This window comes from Phyllostomus discolor, chromosome 5 (assembly GCF_004126475.2).
Source record: "Phyllostomus discolor isolate MPI-MPIP mPhyDis1 chromosome 5, mPhyDis1.pri.v3, whole genome shotgun sequence".
NCBI lineage: Eukaryota > Metazoa > Chordata > Mammalia > Chiroptera > Phyllostomidae > Phyllostomus > Phyllostomus discolor.
In genome coordinates this window covers 174916935-174937761 of record NC_040907.2, presented here as the reverse complement: position 1 = coordinate 174937761, position 20827 = coordinate 174916935, and the positions used below count along the sequence as shown (strand labels likewise).

The following is a 20827-nucleotide window of genomic DNA, read 5'->3' as shown; positions in this document are numbered from 1 at the left end:
ATGGGTGGCCCCACCTGGCAGGACAGAGAGGGCAGGCTACCCCAGGTGCTGTGTGGGGATCCCCCGAGCCCAGCGGGGACCACCCCACTGGGAGGGGCCTCTCTGCAGAGTGGAGTCTGCAAAGGTGGTGTGGGCTGGATCCCCAGGTGCCCCCTCCCCAGGGAGGCCTCCCGGGCCCAGGAGAGCAGGGCCATGGCCTGGCTGGGCTCACAGGTGCTGCAGGAGCCTTCTGCCTGGAAAGCTGGGGTACCCCCACTTCTGACACCCCTTCCTCCAGACAGTCTTTCACGGTCACTTTCCCACCGAGGCCCAGCCTTGCCAGAACAGCCCAGTCACCGAACTCGGTCCACCTTTGTGAAGGCGCTCTGCGTGCTGGGCAGCGGACGCGGGGCTTGGGCCCCAGGGGACCCGAGGAGCCACGGGGCGGGAAGGACAGGAAGGGGGGCTGGGCTCCCTCCCGGAGGTGCCGAGGCCCCGCCCCTGGCGGTCTGTAGTGGGTGAGGGCTGGTGCTGGGGCAGGGCGGGGTGGGGCGGGGCTGGGAAGTGCCTAAAAGCCCGGGGCTGACACCGGTCGCCTCCGAGAGCAGAGCCTCACTCATCCAGAGCCGCACTCTTTGGCCCCTGGGCCCCTGGATCCCGTTCTCGCCACTTGGTCCCTGGGTTCCTGTCTGCGCCCTCGGACCCCGAGCCCTGAACCCCTGTCTCCCCATCCTCATTCCCCAGCCACTGGATCATCATCCGTGCTCCAGAACCCCAGACCCCACCCCTCCCTATCTCCAGATCCCCCTCCTGGGACCCCAAGCCCCCAGAACCCCAGACCCCAAGTCCCAGACCCCCATCCATGCCCCCCGTCCCCCGGGTCCCGGCTCTCACCCGGGCCATGTGCCGCCGCGGGCTGTGGCTGCTCGGAGCGCTGTGGCTGCAGGGTGAGTGTGGGGCCGGCCAGGTCGGGGGGTGAGGGAGCCCCTGTGCCAGGAGGGCCGGCCACCCGGCCTCGGCGGAGCTGTGCTCTGGGCCGGCCCTGGGTGGTCACTCAGCAGGGAACCTCTGGGAGGTGGACAGACTGACCTCCGAGAGGGAACTGGGGAGACCAGTGCCGGGGCCGGGACCGAACACGTCCTCCGTGGGTCTTGGGGTGGGTGCCCGCTGCTCCCGGGGCCCCAGTCCTGCCGGGAGGGGGACTGAGGAGGAGCCCTGGAGCTGAGGGGGGCTGTCTGGGTCCTGCCCCGGCCTGGGGCAGCTTCCAGAACCTCCTGGGCTGGGGTCCGGAGATGTCCCAGCCCCACGCCCCACGCCAGAGGCAGCCAGGAGAGCAGCTGGGGCCGCGGGGCTGGGCGCCCCCGGGGCCTCGCATTCCTGAGGCTGACGAGGTAGTGGCCCCAGAGACACGCCCGTCTGTGAGGAGGAAGGACAGGGTCTTCGGGCGGCTGCGGCCTGCCCTGCTGTCTGTTGGTGCCGGGGAGGTGGGCCGTTGGCCAGGTAACTGGGGCGGGGAGCGCAGGGCAGGCAGGCCTCCGGCCCAGGGGCTGTGCGCTCCTGCCGGGGCTGGCTAGGGGCAGGGTTCCCCGGACCTGGCCAGGGTGGGCGTCCTGCTGCCTTTGATGCCGGACCCCGTGCTGTCTCCTCTGGGAAGGGGCACCCCGCAGGCTGACCCCTTTCTCCCGCAGTGGTCGCCCCCAGCGCCCCGCTGCCCCACGTGGAGCAGTACGAGGTGGTGTGGCCCCAGCGCCTGCCGGGGTCCCGGACCCGCCGAGCACCGCCCTCCGGCTTGGTGAGTCTCGGCCGGAAAGTGGCCTGGAGTGGGGTGGGGGTTCCCTCCTGACCCCGCAGGCCCGACTGTTACAGGGTTGCGAGGGGCCACCCTTGAGCCTGAGAGCCAGGTGGGCTTCTGGGCTTTGGAGCAGACCTCTCTGGAGGGGGCTTCCCCCCCCCCCCCAGGCCTCCCCTTCCCAGCCCTGCCTCTCCCTGTGGGCTGCTCTGCCCAGCCCCTGCAGCACCGCCTCTCCCAGGAGCCCCGAGGCCCAGGCCACTCCCCCCCAGTCTCACCCGCTGTGATAAGCCAAGTTCCTCCTCAGGCTGGAGGGGCGGGTTGGGCCGCTCCCTGGGAGCCTGTGCACCAGGTGCCTGCGACACACCTTTCCTGGGGCCTTTGGGGCTGGGCTGGGATTCCCCAGGACTGGCCCAGGTGACTCCTGGAGCTGGGGGGTGGGGAGTGTGTGTGAGACAGGCTGTGCGTGCCCGAGGTGGGGGACAGCCCTGTCCTGACCTCGCTGTCTAGGAAGAGACCTGAGCCCCTGGACCCTCACCCCACTCTGAAGGCGAGGTGCACAGTGTCCCTGGTGAGGGGCAGGGAAAGGCAGGACCTCTTAGGGGAGGACGCCTGGGCCACAGGGGCTCCCCCCTCCCGCCCCATGCAACCTGTTGGGTTGCGTCCCCCATCCCCTCCCTTCCTGAGGAAGGGGCGTCATCGTCGTCCTTGTGCGGACAGGTGGGGAAACTGAGGCCTGCTCAGGACCCCTGCATGCATCCCGGCCCGGCCCAGCCCAGCATCCTTCACCACCCTGATGCTGAGTGACCCCCAGGGCCCCCGAAGGGCTTCCAGGCTGGGAGCCTGGGCCAGGCTGCAGTCCCATCTGCTGAGCCCCACCCTAGCCTTGAGGGGGCCCAGCCCGGGGCGGGGCCCTCACCCTGGACCCCTTCTGTTTTCCTGCCCCAGGGCCTGCACCCAGAGAGCGTGAGTTACGTCCTCAGGACCCGGGGGCGCAACGTCACCCTGCACCTGCAGAAGAACAGGTGAGCAGGGCTGGGCCTGCCCACAGCACCCTGTGTCCTGGGCCCCCAGCTCCCTGGAGGACCCCCCTTGGGGTGGCAGGCAGGGCCCGGGCCCCATGGTGGCTCTTTTCTAGGGACCTGGTGGCCTCGAGCTACACGGAGACCTACACAGCTGCCAATGGCTCCCAGGTGACCCAGCCGCTGCAGGGGCAGGTACGGCCCGGGCGGCCCTCCCGGGGTGGCCGACGGGGCTCGGGGGCGAGGCCAGCAGAGCCCTCACACTCGCCCACCCTCGGCAGGACCACTGCTTCTACCAGGGCCACGTGGAGGGGCAGCCACACTCCGCTGCCAGCCTCAGCACCTGTGACGGCCTCAGGTGAGAGCTGCCGGCCCGGGCACGGGCTCAGGAAGTCAGGGCCCCGGCACTGCCCCTGGCCGTCCAGGGCAGCAAACTGAGCCCAGGGAGAGGGGCCAGACTGAGGGACGCCTTTCTGTCCCTGGGCGTCCGGGCTTCTCTCACAAGTCACAGGCTCCTGGCGCTCGAGGCTCCCAAGGGCCCTGGACACTGTCCCAGCATGTCCCAGAGCAGAGCAGGGGCCTCCTGTCCCTCCCTGGGCAGTGTGCAGGGGGCGGGGCACTGACTTGGGGCCCCCTGCCCCCTCCGCCCACAGGGGCTTTTTCAGGGTGGGCTCAGACGTCCACCTGATCGAGCCGCTGCCGGGAGGCGGGGAGGAGGGGCAGCACGCACTCTACGAGCCCCAGCACCTGCGGCAGGAGGCCGGGACCTGTGGGGTCAGCAACACCAGCCTGGACAGCCTCCTGAGCCTGCGGACCTCCGCCGCCTTCAGGCCCCGGGTAAGGTCCCCGCCCAGCTGCCTCCCTGTCCAGGTGGCCGCGCCCGCCCCAGGCTCCCTGTGCACGCAGCGAAGGGAGCGTGCTGCCCACCCACTGCCCCCCGGCCCGCGGGCCTGGCTCTGCCCAGCAGCTGCAGAGAGGGCTGGTGCCTTGCAGACAGGCCCCCCACCCCGAGCGAGCGGGGGTCCTGAGAGATGGTCAGCGTGGAGGCTGGGCTGAGGTCAGGAGGGCTGTGGCTGGGGCCGCTGACCGGCTTCTCATTGCCACTTCACAGAACGGACCACGGTCCCAAGAAATCCGCTACGTGGAGCTGTATATGGTCACAGACAGCGCAGAGGTGCCCTGGGCGGGGGGGTGGGGGGGGGCGGGCGGCACCGGTGCCCCCTGTCGGCTGTCGGCTGAGGGTCCGCTGTCCTGCAGTTCCGGCGACTGGGGAGCACAGCGGCCGTGCGCAGGCGGGTGCTGGAGGTGGTGAACCACGTGGACAAGGTGGGGACTGGCTTTACCCTGAGGGTGCCCCAGGTGCTCCTCCACCGCAGGGGCTGCCAGGCTCCCAGCAACACAGACCTGTTCTGGGCCTGGAGTCACCCACCCTGACGGAGACCCTGGTGGTTGGGGGGCGGGGGGGCGGGTGGGGACAGGCAGCCAAACCGCCATGGCTCTGCCGCCCGGGCCCTGCCCCTCTCTCCAGCTGGGGGCCTGGCCTCGTCTGGGGGCCCGACCCACGTGCCCGTCTTCCCGCAGCTGTATCAGGGGCTTGGCTTCCGGGTGGTCCTGGTGGGCCTGGAGATGTGGACTGGCAAGGACGAGATCGAGGTCAGCTCCAACGCCGAAACCACGCTGGACAACTTCCTGGCCTGGCGGACGCAGCGCCTGGTGGGGCGGCACGCCCACGACAACGCTCAGCTCATCACGTGAGTGGCGTTGCGCGACCCACGGCTGGAAGGGCCGCCGCCAGGGAGGGCGGCGGAGTGCTGGGGCCTCAGGAGTGTGGCCACCCCGGGGTGTCCGCCTGCAGACACTGCTCTTGTTTCCAGCGGGATCGACTTCAACGGCAACACTGTGGGGCTGGCCAAGGTGTCCACCATGTGCTCCCGGCACTCAGGGGCTGTGAACCAGGTGCGGAGGGCCCGGCCCGTGTGGGGAGCCCCACTCGGAGCTGGAGGTGGGACGCATGCTGGGGAGACGCCACGGCTCCGGCCCGCCTGCTGGTCCCCAGGTTGTGCCCGCGCCCGGCCTCTTCGGGGGGGTGCTTCACTTTAAGAACCGTTGACGGGCGGGAAGGGGCACCAGCCTCGCTCGGGCGGCCGGGCCGGCAGCGGGGGGCCTGGGCCGAGCAGGAGGCACCGGTCAGCACCGTCTCCCGGCAGGACCACACCAAGGACCCCATCGGCGTGGCGTGCACCATGGCCCACGAGATGGGCCACAACCTGGGCATGAACCACGACGAGAAGGTCCCGGGCTGCTACTGCCCCTCGCCCCCCCGCGACGGCAAGTGCGTCATGGCGGCCAGCATCGGGTGAGGCCTGGCCCCTTCCTGCCGGAGGGCGGGAGGTGCCCACAGAGCGGGGGTCCTGGGGCACGGCCGGCCTGCCCGCCGCCCACCCTGCCCCTGAGAGACACCCCTCCCCCCAGGTTCCCGTACCCCAAGGTGTTCAGCCAGTGCAGCCGGGCCGACCTGCAGACGTTCATGGAAAACCTCCCGAAAACCTGCCTGGCCAACCAGCCCGACCTCGACCGCCTGGTGGGCGGGCCCGTGTGCGGGAACGGGTTCGTGGAGCGCGGGGAGCAGTGCGACTGCGGCCAGCCCCAGGTACGGCCGGCGCCGCCCCCACCTGCACCAGCCTGGGTCTCGGTCCCACAGGTTAGGACATCCGGGCCTGACCCGCTGGGCGCCTGGAGGGCCCACGGCCACCGTTGGAGCAGGCTCTGGCCCTCTGACGCCCACAGTGACCAGGAGGGGACCGTAGGAAGGCCCCGCCCCCCCGAGGGCGGGTCGTGGGGGGAGGCCCAGTGCTCAGCCCCTCAGCAGGGCCCCCGCCCCACAGGACTGTCAGAACCGCTGCTGCAACGCCACCACCTGCCGGCTGGTCCACGGGGCCGAGTGTGCCCACGGCGCCTGCTGCCACGAGTGCAAGGTGAGCCCCCACTCCCGCCCCCGGCCCAGCTGTGCCCCGCGGTCAGTGGGTGGGCAGGGGCCCCAGGGGCGGCGGGGACCGAGCAACAGGCGTGGGTCTGTCTGGGGCCTGCCGTTCCCTCCGTGAGCTCCGCTCTGCTGGGCCAGGTGAAGCCGGCCGGCGAGCTCTGCCGCCCCCGGAAGGACGCCTGTGACCTGGAGGAGCACTGTGACGGCCGCCAGCCGGCCTGCCCGGAGGACGCCTTCCAGGAGAACGGCACCGCCTGCGAGGGGGGCTACTGCTCCGGCGGGGTCTGCCCTACACGGCCCCAGCAGTGCCGGGACCTGTGGGGGCCAGGTGAGGCAGGCCGCCGGGGAGCCCGCTGTGGGCCCGGGGGGGCCGCGGGTCTGGAGCTGGAGCACTGACCCGCGGCCCCCACAGGCAGCCGGGCCGCGGTGGAGCAGTGCTACGCCTACAGCCTCCTGCCGGGCTGCCGGAGCGGCGGCCCCGTCGGCTCTGCCGGGTGAGCGTGCGGCCCAGCCGGGGTCCCCTGGCTCCAGGGGCATCCCCAGCAGGGGGGCTGCCCACAAAGTGCCCCCGTACAGAGGGGCAGGGGCCTGCCCATGCTGCCCTCGTGGGAGGGAGGGTGGGCCACTGTGTCTGGGGGTGTGGGCGCCCTGCCAGTGACCCCCACAGCCCCCGCAGGGCTCCTGGGCCTCAGGCCCCAGCAGCTCCCTGGCCCCATGGCAAGTGCCTCCGTCCACAGGGCCCCGTGCGGCATCCTGTTCTGTGAAGGTGGGCAGGTGCCCCGGGGGCGGAGCTCCTGCACCATCTCCAACACTTGCCAGGCCCTGAGCCTGGAGGGCAGCCCCGAGTACGAGCGTGTGCTCGACGGCACCAAGTGCGGCCACCAGAGGGTGAGTGACCGGACGCGGGGCAGCACGAGTCCCTGGGGGTCCCGGACGTGGCCCGGAGCAGGGCGCTGGCGGCTGGAGGGACGTGTGGGCGGGCCCCGTCCTCAGGAGAGACTCGGGGCCTGCAGAGGCACCAGGGAAGCCCAGTTAATGTGGTTCGAAGACCTTCCAGTCTGCAGGTCCCCCAGGGGACAGGGGCACCGGTCCTCTGTGGCCCTGGTGGCAGCAGTGGGCGGCAGACAAGGCCACCCTGGCTACAGTGGCCACGGCTGCCCCTCCCCGAAGCTCACCTGCAGGTTTCGGGTCTGCTTCGGCCGCTGGGGCAGTGGGGGGTGGGGGGGTCCTGCCTGACGAGGCCCTTCCGCCCCCAGGTCTGCTGGGGGGGGCTGTGCCAGGACCTGCACGTCTACAGAACCAGAAACTGCTCCGCCCAGTGCAGCGGCCGCGGGGTGCGTGGGCCTTGGGGTGAAGGAGACTCGGGGCTTAGGACGAGCCCCGGGGGACAGAGGGCAGGGGCCTGGAGCGGGCAGGGGTCTGTGGGCCACCATGGGGCCCGTGGACACTCGGGCTGCACTGCTCTGTTCTGAGAGGGGCGAGCGAGCGCGCTCGGCTCTCAGTGACACGTCTGTGAGGTGGGGAGCAGACGGGGGACCGCCGAGAGCTCGAGACAAGGGGCTGGAGCAGACCCCGAGCCTCCTGGGGAGGGCTGTCCACCCTTCCCCTGCCCAGAAAGCCCTCTGGGGTCTGGTCCCTGGGTGAGGGGCTGCTGCTGTCCGCCTAGGTGACAGCCCTGGGCCCCTGGACGCGGGGGCCTGTCCCTGTCAGCAGGGTCACAGCAGAGCCCCTCGCCGGCCGAGGCTGGGCCCGGGGCCTCTGTGGGTCCCGAGGGCCCCTCCTGACGCCTGGCTGCCCCCAGGTGTGCAACCACAAGGGGAAGTGCCACTGCAGGCCGGGCTGGGCCCCACCCCGCTGCGCGGAGCCAGTGGCAGAAGCTCGCACAGGTAGGGCCTCACTCCCCGGGGCCTCCGTGCCCTCACGGCCCGACGGGGTGGGTCCGATGGGGCCCCCCGGGGGGGAGAAGCGAGCCGAGTGATTCCCAAACCACTGGGAGTCGTCAGCCCAGAGACTCGGACTCGCAGGCCCAGGTGCTCCGAGCCCACAGGTCCAGGGTCAGGCCCAGGGGCCTGTGACCCTTTCTCTCACAGGAGGAGGGTCCTCAGGTGGACGCTCACTGGTGGGGGCGCGGGGCAGGAGGGCCCTGGCCGCCCTCCCCACCCCCTGCCCTGTTGACGCCTGGCCCCACGTGCCCGCAGCGCCCGAGAGCCTCCTGGTGCCCGTGCTGGTGCCCATGCTGCTCCTGCTGGCCCTGGGCCTCGCCCTGGCAGCTGTGGTTGCCTACCGCAAGGCCGGGAGCCGCATCCGACGGAGGTGAGGGCCCCTGGGTTGCACAACGCCCGTCTGCCACGAGCACGGCCCGTCCTCACCCTGTGGGGCAACGGCCCTGCTGCTTCTGGAGGGGGAAGAGAGCCCGTGGTGGGGTCTCGAGGGCCTCTCGCTGGGCTGGGGCAGGTGGCAGGTGACGCATGCGGGGGACAGGTTGGTGATGTGGTAAAGCACTAGGGGACATCACCTCTCTTGGGATGACCACACCACCCACTTGCCGGCTGCCCACCTGGAGGAACTTTGACCCTGTGCCAGCCACAGCATGAGACACATGAGGCTGTTCTTTCTGAGTCGCTGTGGTGGTGTACCATGTGTGGGGTGGCAGGCACTGCAGCTTGGGGTACCCTGGCCAGGCCAAGGGACGCCATGCTTAGGGGCCCCAAGCCCCTGGGTCAGACCCTGAGGCCAAGATGCATTGACTTGTCTAACCTTCTCAGCAGGAACATGGCGCCCAAGACCACCATGGGGCTCTCCAACCCCCTCTTCTACCAGGGGGCCAGCAGGCCAGCAAAGGGCACAGCTACGGCTGCCCCTGTAGGCCCCCCAGAGCTGGTCCCCACCACGCGCACCGCCCCCAGCCAGCCCTCCAGGCCCACAGCTTCTGCAGTGACCTCTAAGCGGCCACCCCCTGCTGTAAGCATCAGCCGGCTCCCTGGGCCGTGGACCCCTGAGCCGGGGCGCTCCCCCAGGGTCTCAGAGCCGCTGCCGCACGCACCCTGGTCAGAGGCAGGACGGAGGCTTTGGGGCGGGCGGTCTCTGGACCCACGTGCACTGGTGATGGAATTGGAAGTTGAACTTGAATCTGAGGCTCCAGGCCTCTGCAGGGACCAGGGACAGTTCTGAAGCCCTGGCAACACCACCTCAGACCGTCCACACGGCCAAGGGAAGGGGCTGTGCGGGTCTTGGTCAGGCTGGGCGGAGCTTTATCCTTCCCCTGGGAGGGGCAGAATGTCGGGTCCTGAGCTGGGGGGTCGGGGGAGAGCCCCAGGAGGCACTGCCCCTCGAGACCCAGGCTCCCCGCCCCGTTCCCTGCAGCCTCCCGCCACCATGTCCAGCCCGCCCTTCCCAGTCCCTGTGTACACCCAGCAATCCCCAGCACAGGTGAGCAGCGGCGTGGCCCGCAGCCAGGCCCTCTAGGTGGTGAAAGTTGGGTCCCGGGAGGCAGGAGGTCCCGGGGCTGGATTTGGTGGGCTGGGGACCCCAGGGTGCAGCCACCGCAGTTTCAGAAGGTTGGTCAGCGAGGACAGGGTTCCAGGGCCTGGGCTCCTGACTGCTCTTCCTCCTTCCAGCTCCGACCTGCTCCTCCCTCCAAGCCCCTCCCGGAGCTGAAGCCCAGACAGGTGAGAGGACCTGGCTACTTGGCCACACAGAAGACCCCCTTGGCAGTGCCTGTGCTCTGCCCCTCGGGCCAGACCCCTCGCTGCCCTGCACCCCAAACCCCACAGGACTGGGTGGGGCACTCCCCTGCTGGCCTGAGCACCTGTAGGGTCGCCGAGAGCCCCTTCTGCAGGTCCCAGGGTCCGGTCCTCGTGGGCTCCTCATTGCTGGGCCTGCTCCCCGCCCACCTCGGCCCTGGACCAAGGCTGCCTCCAACAAGCGGCTGCCTCCAGCAAGCGGCTTCTGGCACACAGGAGAGAAGGGAGGGCGGGGCTCCCCCAACCCGCTGCCCCTCCTGGAGCAGGCTCCGCCCCCAGGAACCCTGTGGGGGCTCCCGGTGTCCACCTGCCTGTCACTGGCGATGTCGACCCCTGCAGGTCTCTCCCTGTGACCTCAGGTCTCGGAGGTCCTTGGAGATGCGACTCCTACTACTTTTTGGACAATCCGCGTCCATCTCCCTGCAGCTCCCTTGGCTGTGGTCCTCACTTAATGGACATTCTCTGTTGCTTTCCTTAACTTTTACTCAGCACTAACTTTTGACTCACGGGAAAGTTGCAAAAAATGGCCTAAGGAGGGGTTTTGACAGGCCGGATGGGGACCGAGTGGGCAGAGAGCTTTGTGGCCCAGAAAGTGGGGGTGTCCAGGCAGAGGCTGTGAGGAGCCCAGCTCCTCAGTGGGGTCCTTGTGGGTCACTGAAAACTACAAATGCCAGGTGCCACCCCAGCATCCTGGGTGCCGGGGCGTGCCACCAGGCTGACCGCGGCTGCACCAGGCCTGGGCAGCCTTCTGCCCCCATCCAGAGTTTCAGTCGTTAATTTTTGGTTTGCAGCTTCCAAGACCCACATTCTGGCAGTTTAAACACTTTTCACTGGTGCAGGGGAGGTGCGGGGGCCTTGGGGAGAGGGTGACCGTCTCTGGCTGGTCTGGGTTTCATTCTGCAGGTGGTCACGGTGGAAGGAGGGTGTCGGGGGGGCTTTTCTGGAGAGAGCTCAGCAGGGCGGCCTGCGGTCCGGGGCAGAGCAGAGCGCTTGGCAGGACGAGCTCTGCTCCAGCCGGGGCAGGTGGCACCCACTGCCACTGTGTCTGCTTCCTCCCAGGCGGTCAGGCCGACCTGCACGCCCCCCGTGCCACCAGTCAAGCCCCAGGCCCAAAGGGCCAACCCTGGACCCACTGAGGTGAGCCCCTTCCCTCGGGCAGTGCCCACCTGCAGGGCCCCTGGGGGCAGGCTGCGCCGTGGGCTGGAAGGAGAAAGGCAGCTGCGGGTTTGCTCCACCCCGGGCTTTGCTCTGCCAGACGGTTTTGCAGGGATGGCTGCTTCTCCCGGCTGTTGATTTGCCTTCACCTACTGGTCCGAGTACCGAGTGGGTCCTCTGCAGTGTCAGCTGGGGGCCTGTGGAGTCACCGTCACCACTGCGTGCACAGGGCCAGCTCATTGCTGGGTGAACTGAGAATCTAAGTTTTAAGAAGTGTGAAAGGAAGTAACCTTCAGTTTTGTAGCAAGTGGTTTTTATCGTTTCATTCTTCCTCCTTCAAGGGAGCTGTTGGCCCAAAGGTCGCTCTGCAGCCCCCGGCCCAGAGGCGGTGATGGCTGAGCTCAGAGCCTTGCGGGCATCCTTAGCTGCATCTTGGGTGCACCCGCCGCCTGCATCCTGTTCCTGTTCAATGAGCCCTATGCCCTCCTCCACCGAGCCCGTCCCGCTTGGTTCACTGAGAAATCACAGCAGAAGAGCCACTTCCTCGGGCCCAAGGTCCCGCTTTAGCACCCCAGGGTCACAGCCCAGGGCCTCTGGGTCAGGACTCTGCCTCCGTTCCTGACCTTCCCCGCGTGCTGGTCACGCTTCGCTACGCCGACGGGGCAGGGTCAGCCGCGGTGGCCTGTGCGGGCGTCTCCCGACGGCCATGGCCTTCCCCAGCGTGCGGAGGAGGCTCCTGCACCCGCTCCCCGCCGCTCCGGGGCTCTCCAGGCGGAAGGCCCGTGCGTGTGCACTCGTCTGTGAGCCCACGCTTGTCGCAGGAAGACCCCGCCGCCGCGCCCAGGCTGCAAGCCCCTCCCTCTTCGGGGCCTGTTTCCCTGATTCCCTGATATTTAAGAAGGAAAAGCTAGTTTTTACTATTAAATTATTGATCAACTTCTAAAGGACCGGATGCATTTTATTGGATGGAAGCCCGACAAGGTGGAATTCAATTTGTAGGATTTAAGGGTCCAATGCTTGTTAAAATAAAACGTGCCCTGTACGAAGGCGGCGACGTTATGTTTTCCTTGCTCTCCGATTGTATCATAACCCCCTAACCTGAGCAGCCCGAGTGCCCCGCCGCGGGGACACGTCGGGGGGACCCCAGCCCCAGGCGGAACTCAATCAGCACCCGCAAAACGCCTGCCCTTCCGGCGTCCCGACCCCCGTCTCCCGGCAACGGCTCGGCAACCCGCCCCTTCCGGCGCCGTCTCCTGGCAACGGCCCGACAACAATCAGCCGTGAGCCCAGCTGGGCGCCTGGGCCTCCGCGCCCTCTGCGCCTGGCTGGACCGGCTCCCGCTCAGCCGTCCCAAGCGCCACCTGGCCCGGGACTTCAGCGACGGCGGTGAGGGCTAGCGCAGCCCCGAGGCGAAGAGGGACGTGGCCGGCCAGACGCTGTGGCCAGTGTCTCACGAAGGGTCCCAGCTCCCCGGGCTCCGGGCACAGAGCTGAAAACCGCAGAGCAGGGCGTGAGGGGCGCCCCGGGAGTGGGGGCGCGCAGGACGCGAGAAAGCGGGGGAGGCGATGTGGGGGCGCTGACGCCCGGAGGAGGAGGAGGAGGAGGCGGCGGCAGCGGAGAGGAGCCTCGCTGTGCATTTAGCACCGTCGCTCGGCAGCTCGCCTCCCCTGGCATCGCCTGGGACCGATGGTGCAGACTCCGGGTTCCCTCCAGCACCTCCGACCCCCGCCCGGCTCCCACAGCCCGGCCCCTGGGCACCCACACCCTGGTCCCAGTGGTCGCTCCCCCAGGACTCCACTCTCTGTCCTGATCCACCTCGGGGCCATGGAGACTGATGACGGAAAGAAACAAGGGGTCCTGCACCTGGTGGACCCGGCTCACCTGTAACCCCCAGCACCACCCTCAGTGCTGCTGCTGGGGGTCGTGAAGCATGTCCGCCCCCAGCTGGTGGACCTGCCCAGCCGTGTGCCCACCTGCAACACGGACCAGAAGCTGGGCAGCTGGAGAATTCTCAACGGGCAGGCTCTCCGCCTCTTTCCTTGGGGGGCCCCAGTCCTCACCCCAGGAGGGCCCTCCCTCTGAAGCTGGTCTGGTGGCCACCTGCCCCACCCTTCCTGGTCTCCTGGACAGCTCTCGGGTGGCGTCCTTGCCATGGGTTTCCCTGACGCCTCGTCAGTGTGCGTCCGTATTTCTGTCCTTCAGAATCTCACCATCAACCTGGGCTCCAGGGGGTTCCCCACCAAGAGGGCAGCACCGGTCAGCTTGAGGCCCACTCGCTAGGGTTTCAGCCCTGCCTTCTGACCGTGTGTCCAGCCCGCACGGACCACCCTCTCGCTCGCTCACTCAACCCTAACCCTGGGCCGGCCCTGCCTTCCTGGGGCTGAGAGCCTGGCGGGCAGACAGATGAAGGAGATGCATCAGGTGTGAAGGGTGCCGTGGAGGACAAGGCCAGGCACCCGGCAAGACAGAGAAGTGAGGCGACCCGCAGCTGGGGAGGGGGCCGCAGTGGGGAGCAGGGGGCGGCGTCTGCGTCCCTCTGGGGAACCGAGGGGTCAGAACGAGGCCCCTGGTGTCCCTGCAGACCACGCTGCGGACCCTGCTCCTGGCCTGGGGCCCGGGACACCGCCGGGGTGAGGGCTGTGAAGGGAAGTGGAGGCGGGGGAAGGAGGTGACTGCAGCCAGATGTCGCCGGGTGCGAAGTCGGATTCTGGGTGCTGGAGGTGAGGCTGCAGGACTCCCTCGGAGTGAAGTGACTCGGGCAGGAAGGTGACTTCTGCCACACAGTGTCCCCGAGACACGCAGCAGGGAGATGAGGGCCCAGGTTGGCAACACCAAGCTGACTGCACAGGGCACCCAGGATTCTTCGACCCTGGCGGGAGGGCCACCAGGCCTCCACAGGTGCAGGGCGAGAAGGGGCCCCATCCGAGGGTCCCAGCCAGGCCGCACTGCTCTGAGGGTTGCACCCCACCCCCGCTTGCTTCACAAGGAAGTCACAAGCTGGGTTTCTGTGTCTCACAGGCTGACGGCCGAGAGGTGGTGGCCAGCATGCCCCCGGCCATTGAGCCCATGCTGTGTGTGCTGAGGGAAAAGGGGGTGGCCAGCGCTGTCCGCGAGGACCCTCCCAGTGCAGCCACACATGTCCTCTAGGTACTGCCTTCAAAGCTGCTGGCTGTCACGTTGGGCCACGGTCTTGTGACCTGGCAACGAGAGGGCGAAACTAGGAATTAAGTGGCAAAACCAGGGAACTTTGAATGACCTCCCCCCGGTCCCCCAGCCTCTCTGAGGCCCCCTCCCCTCTGTGACTAGGAAAAGCAGGGAGCCCAGCTGGCCACGCAGTCAGGGGTCAGCCCTGCTGGGCTGAGTCTGAGGTCCCACTCTGAATTCTCTGCAGGATGCAGGCATCTCCAGTACTGACGCTGGGGGGCTGTGGGTCAGGGGGCTCACGCCCAACCCCCATGCTGCTGGCATCCAAACCCCTGGCCCTGGAAATGGCCTATAAGGGGTGTGAGGGTGGGCAGGCGTGCTCAGGTGACACAGGGCCCATGGGGCTGGGGGGCTTCCGGGAGAGCAGCTCCGAGGGGCTTGAGAGGGCAGCCCCAACACCCTCTCAGTTCCTGGGCCGCAGCCCCCCCAGTGGGAGCCCACAGCTTCTGTCCAGGGGCCACACAGGGTGGACACATGTGCAAACAGAAGCTTCTGGAGGCAGCACCGCAGGGTGGCATTAGGCCGTGCCGTGCCCGCGTGGCCCTGTCGCTGTGGCCCTGCCCCCACCCCAGGAGTGGCTGCTGGCCAGGCTCCCTTCTGAGGCAGAGCCCAGCACGGGTTCTGCGGTCTCGAAGGCCTGCTGCCGCCCCCCGGCGCCCTCCAGGGTGAAGACCCCCTGGAGTCAGAGGGCTGCGGAGAAGGCGGGACACCTTGTGTGCTGAGGGTGGGCCCTGTCTCTCGAACCCTTTGCTGCTGCTGTGCCCCAGCCACCCTTTCCCGCCAGCTGCCAGGCTGCCGGCTGGGCGTTTGCCTTCCCGTCGAGCCCCAGCTGCGGGCCCTGGGGTGCAGCAGCTGCTGGAGGGGAAGCAGCAGGCACTGGCCATTCTGCAGGAGACGGTCAAGGTGCTGTGTCCAGGGTGCCCCTCCATGTCCCTGCCCCGACCTTGGGAGGGAGAGTGGCCGGCTGTAGGCGGTACAGGGAGGCACGGCCTTCCCTTCTCCACAGCGTGGACCCAGTGTGGGGGGCATGGCGTTGGGTGGGACACGCAGAGCCCCTGACCGGGGAGAGCCCGTATTCAGTTCGATTATTCAGAAGACAACTCGACTAAACACGCCCGGCAGCACAGAGGAGAGTATTCGGCCTCCCCAGTTCCCAGGAGCCCAGGGCGAATGTTCCAGGGGCTGCAGACAGCCACGGGCTCACCACCCCGATGTGCTGGATGGACAGCAGGCCCAGGGCCAGGGGGCCACATCGGGGGGTCGAAGACAGTCCCCAAGGTGCATGCCTAGTTCTCGGGTGCCAGCCTGGTCCCATGGGCACACGAGCGGCCCTCTTCTGCGCACCTGGTTCTGAGGGCGTGCGCCGGGCCTCTGCTGCTTCACCGAGGCTCTGCAGCGGCCCTGGGCCAGGGGATGCCCGGGCCCCTCGCTGGCAGGGGAGGGCCGCCCTGTGGGAGCACAGGCTGCCGCTCTGGCGGAGACAGTGGGGGCGGCGCGCAGGGCACCCTGTCGGCTGGGTGTCCAAGGAGCGGGCAGGGACGGGGGTGACTGGGTGGTTCCCCGGTGAGCGCTGCGGTCTCCGGTGTCCGTGCGCTCTTTTCTTGAGAAAGCAGGAAGCTGATGTCACCCTGCGGTTGGCCTTTGCTGAGGAGCAGAGGGGAGGAAGTGCCACGGAGACACGCAGCCCCTGCCTGGCCAGGCCCGTCCTCACCCCTCGCGCCCAGGCCCCGGGCTCTGGTCCCTGTGCCAACAAAGGGGGTGGATCGTAACTGTTGATTTTGTGAAACCCGGAGGGGACGGCAGCTCAGCCTGTCCTTCAGAGATTGTCACTGGTGTGGCTGCTTCAGGGGGGATGACAGACGCCTGGGGGCTGTGGGGGCAGCAGCTGAGGGCCTGAGGGGTGGGCGGGGCTGGCAGGTGGCTTCTCAGTCGCCCTGGAGGAAACCCGCACCCCATCGTGGGCAGCCCTTCCAGACCCTTGCTGGAGGGTGGGCCCGGGGAGGGGCGTGGCCAGGATGGGTGGGGGTGACCGCCAGTCACTCCTCCAGGGTTGGGGGGAGGGGAGGGGGCTGTGCCTGGAGACATGGGCGCTGGCCGGCAGCAGTGTCCTCGCCGGGGCGTGGGCCGGCCGCTGCGGACCCCATTCTGGACCCGGCGTTGGGGGCAGAGAAGCCTCTCCAGCCCCCTCGGCGGTGGCTCCTCTTGCCTGCGGCCCGTGGCGGGCAAGGCCCGGGCTTCCGGGGGGCGGGGGGGGCTCACGTGCGGCCATCCCTGGGGGGTGGGGGGGCCGGGGCCGACCTCGTGCTTCAGGAAAACGTTCCATTTGATTTTCTTCCCTGAGAAAACGATTTGGTTTATCCTTTTAGATTTCATGTATTGATTTTAGAGAGAGGAGGGCGGGGCGGGGGGGGGGGGAGAAACACGGACTTGCCGCTCCACTCGCCTCCCGCATGACCACTCGTGCGGAGCCCGAACAGCCGCTTGGGCGCATCGGGATGACGCCCCACCCGACCCAGCGACCCGGCCGGCCGTCTCTGCTCTGGACCGACTTTAGTGGGCTACAGCGGTCCACAAAACTCTACAGGTTTTTTTAAAAAGATTTTATTTGTTTACTCTTAGAGAGAGGAAGAGAGGGAGAAAGAGAGGGAGAGAAGCATCAACATGTGGTTGCCTCTCACACGCCCCCACCTGGGGACCGGGCTGCAAACCGGGTGTGTGCCCCGACTGCGGAATCGAACCCGAGATTCCTTGGTTCGAAGGCCGGCGCTCAGTCCACTGAGCCACCCCAGCCAGGGCGAAATTCTCCAGGTGTCAAGTGTCCGGCCCGACCGCACACCACCTGCACACTGACGCTTCCTTGACTGTTAGCTCCCAGAGGTGACCCTGGGGCTGCCGTCCCACTGGGTCGGCCACAGAGTCAGCACACGCCCACTGGCCTGCTCCGCCCGGGGCTGCAGGGGGGCAGGTGGCCCTCCTGTGCCCTGCTCCCGCACAGCTGTCACCCCGCTCCCCGGGCCCACGTCCCACAGGGCCCTGCCTGTGGCAGCCGAGTCCACCTCCCTCTGGAGCAGCCTGCTCTACGGCCGTGTGGCCTTGCGGTAGGGCTGGCTGGACTGTCGGCCCTGGGACTGGAAACCGCCCACTCAGGGCGTCGGCTGTGCAGAGACGTGAGTTTTCTTGAAGGTGTGCGCACAAAGGTGGTCAGGCTGGGGCCCCAGGGGAGCTGAAGGACGGCAGGTCGTGGAGGTGACCAGGCGTGAGGACGAGCCCCAGGGAGCGAGAGGCCAGAGAGGACGGCTCCCGAGTCAACCGGACGCTGAATGTGAACCTGCTGGACGTCCCCAGGCTGGGGTTCTCCCGCATGCGGCCGCATGCTGTCTGGTGGGCTGAGGGACACCTCGTGCCCAGGCGGGGGGCACCAGTGGGCAGAAATGGGCGGCGTTGGGGCCAGGGGCTCAGAGCTGCCCAGGGTCCCCGACCCACGTGGAGGTGAAGATGCGGGCCCGGCTGCTATGAGCCTGGAGGGTCTCGTCCCCACCTTCCCTGGCAGCACCGTGTCCCCCGACCTGAAGTCCCATGGGGGAGAGTCTGCTCGTGGGGGGCTGTGTCCCCCGGGTGGTCCCCTCTGCCTGCGGGGCTGGGAGGATGGGGACGAGACGTCTTGGGCCCCGGTGCCTTGCGGCAGCCCCTTGAGATGGGCGGCTCACCCTGTTTTGCTTTGCGGTTTTGGGGGGTCAAGGTGGAGCTGGGCCTGCAGAGTGGGCCTCTTCCAGTCTACATGGGGTCCCTGGTCCCTGGGGAGGAGCTTGCCTTGGATCCTGCCCTGAGGGTGGGCAGGGCAGAGCCGAGCAAGCAGCCCCCGGCCCCCGGGGTGGGGGCTCCAGCAGGGGGGCGTGGGTGTGGCCGGGATGCTCCAGAGACTAAGGTTGGCCCAGGGCCAGGCAGGGGCTTCTCAGTCCGGTCCTGGCACCAGGCTCCCCTGCTGCTCCTACGCACAGTGGGGGGCTGGAGGCCGCCCCAGCCTTGGTTCTGTTCCCGGATTTCGCTGTCTCATCCCGGACCCCGCGCTTCCGTGCTGAGAGTCGCCCTGCCCCCCACCTGGCTCTGGGAAGCGCATCAGGATGAGAACCGCAGGCCTCCGTCAGGGTTTCAGCCTGAGTCACGCAGCCCACGTGCCCCCTGAGTCAGACGGGGTGTCACAGCCCGAGCAGCCCCCGCCCCCACAGCACGGGCCGGAGCTGCCGGCACCCGGGACAGGCCCCAGGCCCTCGCTGGGAGGCCTGGGTAAGAGGCCCCGGGGCAGGCGATCCGTCTGCCCGGCCTTGAGCCTCGAGGGTCCGGAAGCTCTCAGGCGCACTGGAAGGTGGGGGTGGGGGTGGATGCCTGCGTGCCCTCCGGGGGTGGCCTCGGCCGGGGTTCCGGAGCCCGCTGGCTGAGCCCTCCCAGGCAGGCAGCACCCGCCGGTCCATGTCAGCAGCGGGAAGACCCACCCCCACCCCGAGACTCGGGAGGGGGGCACTCACAGCTCACACTCTGTGGCGGCTGGGGGTGGGGCAGGAAATAGCTGGGCAGGGCCGGGCCCAGAGCCTGAGTCAGGGCAGGCCCTGCTGCCTGCCTGGGAGGGGTCCAGGAGCCAGGCCAGCGTGTACCCTCCCGGCAGCCTCCCCGGTACCTCCAGGGCCCAGAAACATGGACACACGTGCATACATGTGGAAGCAAGAGCATCCACACGGAGCCTGTGGCTGAGCGGAGGCTGCTGTGTGTGTGCACACGTGTACCTGAGTGCCCTCCGGGGTGGTCTCCGGGGCTGGGTTGAGGCGGGGCAGGGAGGGCCCGGGGCTGCAGGGAGGAGGTGGGGAGGCCACGAGCAGGGCAGCCCGAGGACTCACACTCCCCGCCTCCACCCTGCACCTGCCTGCCCCATCCCCTGAGGGCTCCTCTTGGGGTGGGGACAGAGCATGGAGTTTGGGGAATTGGCCTGGGGTGACGGTGTGGCCCTGGCAGGGACCTGGGAGCAGGTGCTGAGCACGAGGGGCCGCGGGTAATTATTGATAAAAGCTAAATATTAATAAAGAGGAGGGACAAAGGGAATCGGTCCTTGAGTTTAATAAACTAGGAAGCAGAAGTGTGTTTGATTCACCAGGGAGTTAGAGCTTCACGCCCAGGGGGCCTTCTTTCCCGCTCCGGGGCTGGGTTGTGGGGGGCGGGCGCGGGCGGAGGGGGAGGCGCCGGGCCACTGCGCCTGTCAATCTAACTGGCGAGTAAACCTATCAAAAGCCCGCGACAGTGTGGGAATTGACTGTTTTTTTTTGAAAAGGCATCAGATTGGTCCCAAACCCGAGCTAACGTAGTCCCGGGGGAACAAAGAAGCGCCCCCCCCCCCGCCGCGGTCACACCCACCCGGTGATGCACTTGCCCCTGCGCGCGCCACCCCGCCGAGAGGGGGCCCGCGACCACCGGGCCCGGCGGCAGACGGACGGAGAAGCGGAGGAGAGCAAGTGCGCTGCCCGTGCGGACAGCGGGTGGGGGAGGCGTTTCCTTAGAGGGGAGGAGGGTCCTTCTGCGCGCGTGAAATATCTCACAACGGGCAACTTTCGAAGGGGGCATCAGCGTGCACCCCGGTGTGGCCGCGAACAGCGATGAGAAACGCACCCCCCCCGCCCCGAGCAGAGCGCGCAGGCCAGCATTCCCACCCCCCCGCGCCCGCACCCCGCCTCCGAGCTGACCCAGCGTCTGGGCCGGGCCTGGGCTTCCGGAACCCACTTCCTCTTTTGAGAAAAGGGGAAGGAACGTGCTCACCGGGCGGCCGCGAGGGCCGGCTGGGGGGTGCCTGGCGGGGGTGGGCCGGGCGCCAGGCCTGCGGTCCGCGGAGCCCCGGCAGCTGGCCCGAGGGCGCCCCCACGTGGCCGTTGTGTGGACTGCGCCTTCTACAGAAATGGGCCCTGCCTGGCGCTTTGGGGACCCGCAGGCCGGAGGCGGGCCCGCCGCCGCCGAGAGCGCCCGCGCGGTGCCCGCCCAGAAGAGCACCGGTCCTGGCACAGCCCTGGGGGCCACCCCGCCGGGTGCCCGCTTGTGCAGACAGTCGGAGGAAAGACGCCGGGAAACGGGCGGACGGAAAACCAAATGGTTAACGGTGCCCTTGGGTGGCAAAATGGTCATTTCTCCCCTGTGCTGTTTGTGATTTCCACCATAGCAGCGCGTCGTTCTGCCGCTGGGGAGGTGGGCGCCGCGTCCCTCCCAGCCTGCGCGGGCGGGGCCCTGCGGCCTCCCCACGGACCTCGGGCGTTCCAGCGGCGCGCGCCTGCCTCTGGCGGGCCCGGAGCACACCCCCGGGGGGAGACAAGCTCCTCACTCAGAGCAGGAGGCCGAGGGTGGACCCACTGCCTCGGGTCCTCTTCACGCCCCAGAGCCCTGACCCAGGCCTCACCCCAGGGACTAGGGACCCCGGCCCAGACCCCCTACCCGCTCCACCATGTTCCCAGGGGTCTTTGTCTCCCCACCCCCGACAGTGTCACAGGTCACAGGGTGGGATAACGTCATACCTCTCCCAGTGACCCCCCCCACCCCGCCATCCCTCTGGGCAGCCACGTGGCTGCCCAGGCAGAGAGCGGGGCCAGAGGTCAAGGACGGTGGGCAGGGACTACAGGTCAGAGTGGGGCCTGCCAGGCGGGGGTGGGGCTGACGGGAGGCTGTGGGGTGGGCAGGGGCTGTGGCACCCACACGACCGCCAGTGGCAGTCACCTGGGCATGCTGGCCTCACTCCAGAGCCCCGGCCTTGGTGCCCCCCGCCCCTGCGTGCAGCCCATGCCAGGCACGTGGCCAGTGGGTGCGGGGCCCTCTCTGGGCTCCCCGAGGGAAGACCAGCCTCTCAGGGAGGGTCTGACCCTGCCGGCACCCGCCCCTCTGCCCCGTCCCCAGCCACAGCAGGCCGGGACAGGCCCTTTGTCTGCTC

General features: G+C 68.6%; 2 protein-coding genes across 3 annotated transcripts; both read left to right on the top strand.

The window, feature by feature from the left end:
* Positions 1–764: 764 nt before the first annotated feature.
* On the top strand, positions 765–11714 carry ADAM8 (ADAM metallopeptidase domain 8). Of its 2 annotated transcripts, none has more exons than XM_028513465.2 (24): positions 765–926; positions 1668–1771; positions 2717–2793; positions 2907–2985; positions 3072–3148; positions 3444–3627; positions 3902–3964; positions 4048–4116; positions 4372–4541; positions 4665–4746; positions 4998–5146; positions 5263–5440; positions 5676–5765; positions 5912–6101; positions 6186–6267; positions 6511–6661; positions 7030–7107; positions 7575–7659; positions 7972–8086; positions 8542–8734; positions 9137–9202; positions 9391–9441; positions 10576–10653; positions 11013–11714. In XM_028513465.2, the coding sequence occupies exons 1-24, from the start codon at positions 842–844 to the stop codon at positions 11061–11063; spliced, it is 2547 nt and encodes an 848-aa protein (XP_028369266.2). In that variant the 5' UTR covers positions 765–841; the 3' UTR covers positions 11064–11714. The 2 variants fall into 2 exon arrangements, with proteins under 2 accessions (XP_028369266.2, XP_035883362.1); XM_036027469.1 differs by having other exon boundaries at positions 8539–8734.
* On the top strand, positions 11378–14934 carry LOC114497011. The gene is given in 8 exon segments (XM_036027538.1): positions 11378–11449; positions 11778–12065; positions 12067–12113; positions 12115–12179; positions 12578–12700; positions 13658–13809; positions 14448–14556; positions 14660–14934. Coding segments are annotated over 8 exon segments (1131 nt in total).
* Positions 14935–20827: the final 5893 nt, after the last annotated feature.